The sequence below is a fragment of the Corythoichthys intestinalis genome, chromosome 12 (assembly GCF_030265065.1).
Source record: "Corythoichthys intestinalis isolate RoL2023-P3 chromosome 12, ASM3026506v1, whole genome shotgun sequence".
In the NCBI taxonomy this organism is placed as follows: Eukaryota; Metazoa; Chordata; class Actinopteri; order Syngnathiformes; family Syngnathidae; genus Corythoichthys; species Corythoichthys intestinalis.
The window spans coordinates 31,173,003-31,182,961 of NC_080406.1; the positions used below are offsets into that span (position 1 = coordinate 31,173,003).

The window sequence follows — 9,959 nt, forward strand, 5'->3', positions numbered from 1 at the left end:
CTGGTTATTCTGGCTCACATGCAGCCTCGGTTCTCTCTCCTGCCTGCCGTTTCCTGCACTAGTATTCACCTCGTTCTCCTATTGGTTAAATGGTAACGGTAAATGAGTTAAACTTGTATTGCACCTCGGGAACTTCTGGAGCTATTATTTTCTATTTGTGAGATTCAATAAACATGCTTTAGGAAGAAGTTCAGTGTTTGCATTATTCAATTTTTTACGCTTTTACAGCAAATGAATATCAGCTCCAAAAATTTGTTATCGGCCTTTTTAACTACTAATAATTGGTATCGGTCCTGAAAAACCCATATCGGTTGAGCTCTAATATTAACCCATTTCAACCCACTGGTCACAATAGGGACATAAAAATTACTAAAATTAATCTAATAAAGTTACACATCTTACTACGTTTTGACGATATTCGTCTTCACCATTTCGAAAACAAAAAATAAATTCTGTGAAAACGTTAGTGAAAAATGGAAAATTTACTTGGAAAAACATCTACTAATAAGTGAAGTGGGCTCACCAGTACAGGCTTCTTTTCCTCAGGTTCTTTTGCAAGTTCTATAGCGGCCTTCTTATAGGCCAAAAGGACCTCTCGACAGTCCTCCAGTTGGCCTTCAGGTTCCCATGTGTCGTCGTCCGAGCAGTAACCTCTCCATCGCACCCGATACAGCACCTCACCCTAGAAAAAAATGTATACTTAGCAAACCACTCACATGCTGCATATCACAAGATGTTTGCTTTCAGATACGAATGCTTTGAGTGTAATCCATTTTGAGGAGAGGATGGAGGCGAATAAGCCCTCCCAATCAAAATGGATTGGACGTCTAGCGCCGTCAACGGCACTGTAAGATGATCAATCACAGTCAGCCCTCGCAGTTTAAAATTGTTTGGACGTCATTGCTTGTCAATGACAGGCAATGTGTTTAATACCAGTGATGTTTTCGTCAACAATGATAAGGAATCCATTTCGTCGACGAACATTTTTTTCATGGCGTGAGCCGCGTGATGAGCCAAAAACGTGGCTTGGTAGACTAGAATATAATGAGACGAATGCCAGTTTTCCTCTGACGAGACGTTGTTTCTGTCATATGTTCACAACGTGTGACATTTTCATATTCTATGTGGAGTACGTCAGCTTGCAACGTGGCAGTGTTTGGGTCGTGTCACTCATGTGTGCTGTGCTCCGCCTCTCCCTCCTCACCGGAGTTTAGGATGTGTGCCAAGCTAGGCTGCGCTCCATCTTGCTTGTTTGGAAACACGATACGATTTTTTTTTTATCTTGGCAAATAAAATAAGCAAATAATTCAAAAAACCGAGGCACTCAAGAAGTACAAAAATAAAAAGCCTTTATTCAGTCATGGCTTTGTACGAATTAAAAAATGCAGACATGTTTCGGCCGTGTAGGGCTTCATCAAGACAAACAGTGACTCTGCTCAGACCACCTCTTAAAACTAGTGGACAATTGTAAGTTCAGCATAGCCAGGTGAACACTCTTCACCTGATTGGGGTCAAAGGGCAGGTCAATTAGGAGCAGCAGAGAAAAAAAACATCCTAGTAGCAGACCAACACAAGTACGGGGGGGGGGGGGGGAATATTACATACTACCAAGGACCTTTAAAGATGACATTTCAAAATTTTTTTTAAGGTGTTTCAACTTGAAATATCAAAGGCTATAAGGCAGAAAAACAACAACAATAATAATTCATTGTTTAAACTAGTTTTTCCAAGATAGAAGATCTAACATATATCTATCAATACTATGTTCTCAAAGACCTCTTTCAAACTTTTAAATGACTAACGTACGTATATTATTTTTTATTTTTTAATAGCAAGAAGAGATAAACAAGACACACTGAAAATTTATAGCGCATTGAGGGGAAAAAAAAGGACAATAAGCATAATGCAAGGAGCCCCAACACTTTACAAAAAAGGAGAAAAGTCCAATTCTCCATTTAAACCGGGATATTGGGTCGCTTTTAATGTACGGTATATATCCAAAAAGATTCTCTCTGTAAGAGCCTTTTCAATCTATCACCACCTCTTATGGAGTTTTCGATGTGGTCAATGCCAAAAATCTTTAAAGAATAATAATTCACACTGAGTAAGTATAAATATTGAGTAATTATTTCATAATATACTGTACAGAAAGTAATTTTGGAACATTTTTGGTTTGTGGTGTGCCACAAGATTTTTTCCAATGTAAAAACGTGCCGTGACACAGAAAAATTTGAAAAACACTGGTCTAGAGGATGTTATACACTCGGACCATTTTTTTTGTTTTAATACATACTGTTCATGGCTTCTAGGTAGGTTCAATTGAAAATAATCTATCACTTTTCCTGATGAGTGTGTATTATCATCACAAAGTAGGCGTTCTTGTTCTTGTCGATGCTACAATACAGGAAGGAAAAATAAGTATTTGAACACCCTGTGATTTTGAAAGTTCTCCCAGTTGGAAATGATGGGTGAGTTTGAAATTTTCAAAGTATGTGCTTGTCCACTGTGAGACAATCAAAAAACAAAATCCAGAAATCGCTGTGTATGATTTTTAGGGCTGCAGCTATCGAATATTTTAGTAATCGAGTAATCGACTGAAAATTCTATCGATTAATCGACTAATCGGATAAAACAAATATATTTTTAGGTGAAGAGCAATTATAAATATACATGAGAAAACAAGCCATTTCATCTAATCTTGATCCATTTTCAGTCAATGTCTTTATTTTCGATGTATATTGTTGAAAACAGCCAACAATTGCATCTCAGATGTAACTAGAATAAAAAAAATTTTAAAAAAAGACTAATTCACTGCTTTCACTCAAAAAACTTTAAAAAAAAAATATATATATATATATATATATACATATATATATATATATATATATGCATATATATATAATCTTACCTAAAAATGCCGTTACGCTTGATAACACACATCACTTAAAAGTTAGGATTTTTTTCCCCGCGTGTTTCAATTGAATTTCTATTCGTGTCAAGCCATTTTTAAGTTCTAGTTAAGTTTTAAGTTCGTCTAAACTGTAAGTCCTGATAGGATTTTGAGTTTTTGCAGTGTTCAAAATAAATGTATGATACAGGCTGTATTGGAGCACATTAGGGACCAGTGCTACTTGGTGTTTTATCCAGCAATGACTACTGAGCTAAAATTGATAGTTAGCATTATTGAGTTTTTATTTTACACCCTCATCACTCCACAACGCTATGTTATGTTAAAGCCTGTATGTAAGACACATTAGCCACGCATCGACAGTGGTCATAATTAATAGAAACCTAGCCCTCCGCAGGGCCAACGTTACGTGAGCTTGTGACAGTAACGTTAATCTTATTTATTAGCGCTTAGCGCTCTTTATTAGCGCTTAGCGCTCTACTGCTTTAAGATGGCGGCGGTTTACTAACGCTGCCCAGACGCGGCCGAGTCTGTCATTTCGCATCTAGTTCAACATACATGTGATCTCTGAGCAGGGGTTGCGCTAGACATTTTCGTTGTCTGTCATTTTGACTGACAGGGTCATAAAAATCCGGTCATAATCTATTTTTACCAGTCACTGAAATTTTTAAAATGATAATGATGACATATTCAATAGTATTTAGTTTTCATTCATTTTTAATTTTGTAACGCTTGCTTGGCGGCGAAAAATTAGACACTGAAGTTGTATTTTTCTCCCTCTTTTTACTCTGCTTACCGCCAACAACACTAACAAAACAACTCCACCCCCAAAGAAAAAGAGGCAACCATATAGACCCCAATCACAAACGTCACACAATGATCTTAATTGTGGTTGTCAGCCCAAAATCTTCTAAATATATATTAAATGCATCTTACCAGATATAAAATGACTACTACATAGTCTGTGGTGATCGTTTGGTGCCCCGATTTCTTGCCGAATTACAGCAGTCCATCTCGCTCTCCTCTTCGGGTCTCTCAGAATACGGTAGAACTTCAAGTCTCTCCGTCTATCTTCTCTGTTACTGCAACCGACCGCCACACACGCCTTCGCCATTTTGATTATTAATGTTAACGAGCAGAAAAACACGCCGTAATAGGAGGCATGTACGTAGCGGTAATGTGTAAACACGACGAGCTGACGGACAATATGGCTGCTCCAGTCAGGGGGCGGAGTTGTGACGTCATGTGATTGGGGTCTATAGACAAGTTTCCTGAGCGAAATATGGGCGCCGCCATCTAGGAAAATGTCTGCTTCGCACTTCCGGTCCGGTTGAGTAGCAGTGTATTAGCAGTGTATTGACGACGATAAAACTACGAAATCAAGCCAGAGCAACCCATGGAATCTTCAAAAATTGATTCAGCACGACCTAGATGACACGTAGATGAGATTGGATAGCAGTTCGTGTCACTTCGTTGATCATTCGTGGACAAAATTATTAACAACGGTCAGCCTGTGTTAACGTGAGGAATGGATTGATACTACGGCCATTAGTGACCAAAATGTGGTGAAATTACAAGTTAGATTACATTTGCCGACTGCAGAAGGGCTGACATGGATTGTTTTGTTACAAGGAAATGCTACAAGGTTATGTACATATGTTAACACAGATAGTATGTCATTCTTTTTTTTTTATTGCAGGCATTGATCGCAATAAAACATTTAGACATGATTCCATTTCTTGTTTTTTTTTTTTAAATGATTGGTGCACTCCAAAACAGGTCAATAAATTACATTTATAAAAGTATTGCAAAAATAGCATACGAGAATGTGATATCAGACCGCAGAGCTCCGGAGCCTCGTGAACAAATAGCGACATCACGGAGGCCCTCGGCGGCATTTAGATGTGCTTTTTTCCCGTCCTCGGTAATTCCAGCTCCAATAGCATATATTTAAAGATGCTGCCGTTCACAAGTTCGTAGTTGGATCACGGCGATCTCGGCGAACCACAGTCTGTCACAATTCCTGCCTCTCTCTCGGCCTCTCCCAGGAGTCGAGCTGTCATCATCATTGTGGAACGCAAACGATATATGTTCGATATATGTCCATCAACGTACAAGTCAAGTTGTCTTCCCTTTTATAACAGCGTTTCCCAGCTGTAAACAAACGAATAAAAACTTGTAACACTTGGATTTATGCGGTGCATTCAAACACAATTAGCAACAGGCGGATAGCAGCAGTAGCAGAAGCTAGTTGTTGTAAAAACAATTAAACTTCGTAATTACAATCATCATCGTAATATCAATAGCAAAGGCAACAAGTCGTTTCATGCACCAGATTTTAGGTTTCGTATTTTTAGAGCACATTACCTTCCATATCAGCGGGGGCATGACTGCAGGAGCTGTCAGTTTTGTACATCTCCTTCCGTCCCTCCTGTATGACGAGTACGAGCACCCATGGTTTGGAAATCGACATGGTACGAAGCATGGAGGCCTTGGCTTGGTTCTCCACCCGCCTACATCAAAATAACATTCCCGGAATCTTGTATAAAGACCTTCCAACTTCAATTCCACCGCCATTGACTTCAATGGTAAACAGGCGGAAACGGAAGGGGAAGGAAGACATAAGGAAGTAAACCGGTACCTCGAAAACTTGTCTATACACAGGCAGCAATCTAATCCACCAATTGGATCACGCGCTGGCACACCGGGTGCACCAATAAGAACCTCGCATTGATGTGTCAATCACGGTGCTGCCGCCAGATCCCGGTGACGCTACAATATTCTGACAGAATAGCCAACGACGTCATGCATTAAGAGAGACAATAGCTAATAAATATGCTAACTCGCCACCCTGTGGTCTGGGGTGTGAATTGCAACCTGTCAAAATGACGGGCGGACTTCAGTTTTTTCCGTCACCGTTTTAAAAAAACGGTCAACGACGGAAAATATCCTGTTAACGCGACCCCTGTCTCTGAGACGCATCAGACGCTACCTGCTACCAACTAGCATCGTGCGGGCAAGTATCTAGCAACGTCGGCGTCGTGTGTAGCGGCTGTCTGCTGCAGTAAGTTTTGTTGTTGTCGTTTTTTTGCTTCGTCCTCTACACACGTAACATCAAAATAAACGAATACTCGAGGTGAATACCGTAAAATTACTCTGATCAGTTTTTAAACTCGAGTTACTCGAGTTGCTCGAGTATTCGTTTCAGCTCTAATGATTTTTAAAAAACAATTTATTTGTATTATACTGCTGCAAATAATTATTTGAACTCTTAGAAATCAATATCAATATTTGGTACGGTGACCTTTGTTTACAATTACAGAGGTCAAACATTTCCTGTAACTTTTCACCAGGTTTGCAGCAGTGATTTTGCACCACTGCTCTACACAGATCTTCTCTAGATCTGAATTATTCTTTCATTCATTTTCCATACCAATTATCATTTTAAACAAATTATTCAGGTATTAATAAGCCATTATATATTAAATCACTCTTGGAAGAAGGGATCCTTTTTGGCCAATGTGTGTAGACCTATTATCATAACGTAAAAAGTTCATGCTCATAATGCATGAAAATAAAAATGGAAGCAATTATAAGTCGTTAATAAATAAACGATACTTAAAGAATATTTGGCTTATCCAATCATAAAATGAACTGATTTGAGAAGATTGAGGAAAAACTCATTTACTATGAAATAACAATTAGAAATGAATGAGGTAGTGATGTGTCGGACGCGAACGAGTCGGTACAAAGTGACACCCTCCCTTTAGAGCCGGCTCGGTAATTTTCCTCTCTCTCATTTTCTCCCCCCCCCCCCCCTCTCTCAAATAAAGGATGCAAGTCAACACATGCATCTGCAGGTTCCATGAGGGAAAAAAAAATCTGGAATTAGCTAAAACACTGGACAAATAATTACTGAGAGAAGGAGCAGGGTCAGCCCGTCCAAGTTGAAGTATTTAGTTTTCTTGAATGCAAATTGAAAATAAAGCAAGGAGTAGCTTATGTTTGTTTTGTTCGCTGCTGCTGTTGCAGTTACTACTCACTATTTTTGTTATGATGCAGCATGTTTGATTGTTGTTGGTTGAAGTTTAATTTTGTTGCTTGTTTATTGCTTGGAGCCTTTTTAATGTTCAATAAAATAAGTAAAAAACCATTTTCTTTGCTTGATAATTGTTGCTATTTGCAGTCAGTAGAGTGCAATATTTAGTTCACCAAGTCATTTATCAATATATATGCTAAATTAGTCATAAATATTTAAAAGAAAAGCTAAAGTTAAAAGAGCCGTTTGAGAGCCAAAAAGAGCCGGCTCTTTTCACTGAGCCGATCCAAATGAACCGTATCACCGAAAAGAGCCGAAAATCCCATCACTAGAATGTGGGTCATTTTTGACCCATGTTGTGAATTAGAATGTGTGCACGTGTTATGCATCAAAGAGTTGATAACAAAAAAATAGCAACGCGGCGCTACAGCTAACAAGCTGCAACTAGCCATCGTTTGGACGTCTTCTGGCCATAAATGAGTTATTAAATCTAACCAAATGGCCTGGGCATCGAGTCAAATGTACCGAAAAATGCTCCACAAAGCTGTTTGCGTGCTTGTCCTCAGCGGGAGAGACAAGCCGCTAAGTTAGCCTCCTAACAACGGTTAGCCTCACCCCCTCCACGCGCTTATCAATGATCCTCTCCACTTCGTATCCATTCTCCTCGCTTTCCGGCTCCGTTTTCACGTTTTTGCACGCCATCGTCGCGTTCGACTTTTATTCCGGCGGCGGAGTCCACGGAGGCCAGCTTCGGTGAGGTGAGGTGATGGCGGGCACGTGGTACTTCGCTGACCTGGGCGACTCGACCCACCGCTAACAGGAAACCTACTCGCGCGCCCCCAGCGTGATGCCTTCAAGTGTAGTCCGAATTCGCCGATACCTCTTTCAAAAACCAACCAGTAGTGGAAATCCATTTAGAGATTTAAAAAAAAAAAAAAAAAAAAAACTATATCAGGGGTGTCCAAACTTTTTTCCCCGAGGGCCACTTTCAGTAAAATCAAAGGATAAGTGCCAACTTGAAATCCTTCCACTTTCATTGGTTAAACAGGTGATAGGCAGAGGCGTAGCAACGGTCCCTGGGGCCCCCAGGCAACAACTAACATGGGGCCCTTCGAGCGTGTGCAAGTAACGGGGACAGTTGGACTTGGAGCAATAGCATATTTAATTAAAAGTCTAATAACGCCTCGCGCTCATAGAGCGCTTTTTAGGAAACTCAAAGTGCCCCCCCCCCCCCATTGCATTATTCATAAAAGTGGCGAAAACTGAGCACTTTGCACTGACTCATATGCATGTACTTACTGTTGAGAGAAATGGTGGAGGAAATGTTTTGTATTCATAAATGTGTCCTCAGTTGATGTTGAAATAATGTTCCTATTGCTTGTTATTATTGACATATTATCTTTTCGCCACAAGATGGCAGGATGGGACTTAATTGTCTAAAGTGCTACATTTATTACTTCTTTGTGTTTGACTTTGATGATTTTGATTTGTGGGATTGCCTGTGAAGACAGCAGTGCCGCATGCCAATGGAAATTAAATACGCCGAGTTTTGGCTAAAAGACAGCTTATTCTCCGTCAATTCTTCCTACAAATGCAACGTTGAGCTGCAACCACCTCAACACTTACAGTCGTTCATGGACGCACACATTTTAACAGGTTGCCGTCCTCTGCACGAAATGCGCACCTTACGCCTATTCTCGCTCCTAGAATACGCAGTGCTTGTGACGTAGGACAATAACAGGACTGGTTGCTATGGGAACGTACGCATACCCAAGGAACCTCTGTAAAAGGAGTATTAAAATTGCTAATAAAATCCTTTAGGATTGTTTTAGATGCATATATGTTATATTTTTCTTATAGAGTATTCGACGAGGAATACGATAGACCCATTAATAGACTTTTTGGGAAAAATCCCCATTTCTTTAAGTAGTCACATGAATAATGAGGTGGCCTTTGAAAAGCAACGTTAAACAACTCAGCAAGGACTTTTCAGAGAGTACTTGGTGAGTCATTCTTTAAACAATCATGTGGTATTGATAGCTGATTGGACTTTCTTAAACATGTATAATCTACGTGACATGCTTGGTGCTGATTGGGATTGATAACAGAATCACTAGATAATCTGCCAAATGATTCCATGGTAATGAACCACTCCCTACACTTGTCGCTGCGACAGTGCAGTAAAGCTGCGTGTGCAAAATCTGTTGGCCCACTGGGGGCCCCTGCTGGCTGGGGGCCCTAGGCAAATGCCTGGTTTGCCTAATAGGACGCGACACCTCTGGTGATAGGAAGGGGTGAAAGTGGGCCAGAACGGTCAAGAACGCAGTTTTGGTATAAGATTAAGGGCCGGAACGCAGTTCTGGTATACGGTGCTTTGATTCTGAAAATATGACGGCAACTGTCAAAACGCTGTTAAAAAAAAAAAAAAAAAAAACTAAGCTGACACACATGCATTTCATCTCCAAAAAGAAAACAATCTACCAACATCAGATTTACATACACAAGTGTTAACAACAAGCATAATAAAGTACTTGCGTAGCGTAATCCATTTCCACCGATATTTATTTTATTCCACGGACGGCATAGAGGTTTCCCCAGCTACTGCAGTAATCTGAGTCTGACGATGACAAGTCACGTCAATGTGCGAATGCACACAGCAAAGCAAAATGCCTGGACTCATTTATCCGTTCAATTGGCTGACATACTGACATGTGAGCACCAGAGATAGTTAGCTCTGATTAGTCCAAATGTGCATGTTTTCTCAAACAGGAAAAAAAAAAAAAGGCAATGCAAAAGAAAATGGATCAAATCTTTAAGAGCAAGGAAAGAGTTAAGGAGGCTAATTAATCATATTTAGTTTTATTTGCTCTGATGGGGAGGTTCTGAACATCTTAGCTGTCAATGTGCACTTTGGACTTTTATTCATTTATGTTGGCTACTTATTCATTTCCTTATGATTTAAAAAAGTCAATATTGTGCGCGATCTTCAAAATATATTCCATTTCACTCTGC

At 39.8% G+C, this 9,959-nt stretch overlaps 1 protein-coding gene across 2 annotated transcripts in view; it reads right to left on the reverse strand.

Moving 5' to 3' along the window:
* The window catches only part of LOC130927335 (M-phase phosphoprotein 8-like), a 28,223-nt gene extending 20,414 nt beyond the window's left edge, over nt 1-7,809 (reverse strand). Inside the window, exons 1-2 of one of the 2 annotated variants that reach the window (XM_057853096.1) lie at nt 7,563-7,809; nt 524-682 (exon numbers count right to left, since the gene is read on the reverse strand). In XM_057853096.1, the coding sequence (XP_057709079.1) occupies nt 524-682; nt 7,563-7,649 (246 nt within the window). In that variant the 5' untranslated portion in view covers nt 7,650-7,809. The remainder of the gene's footprint in view (nt 1-523; nt 683-7,562) is intronic. The other variant, XM_057853098.1, reaches the window with a different exon arrangement.
* Nucleotides 7,810-9,959: the final 2,150 nt, after the last annotated feature.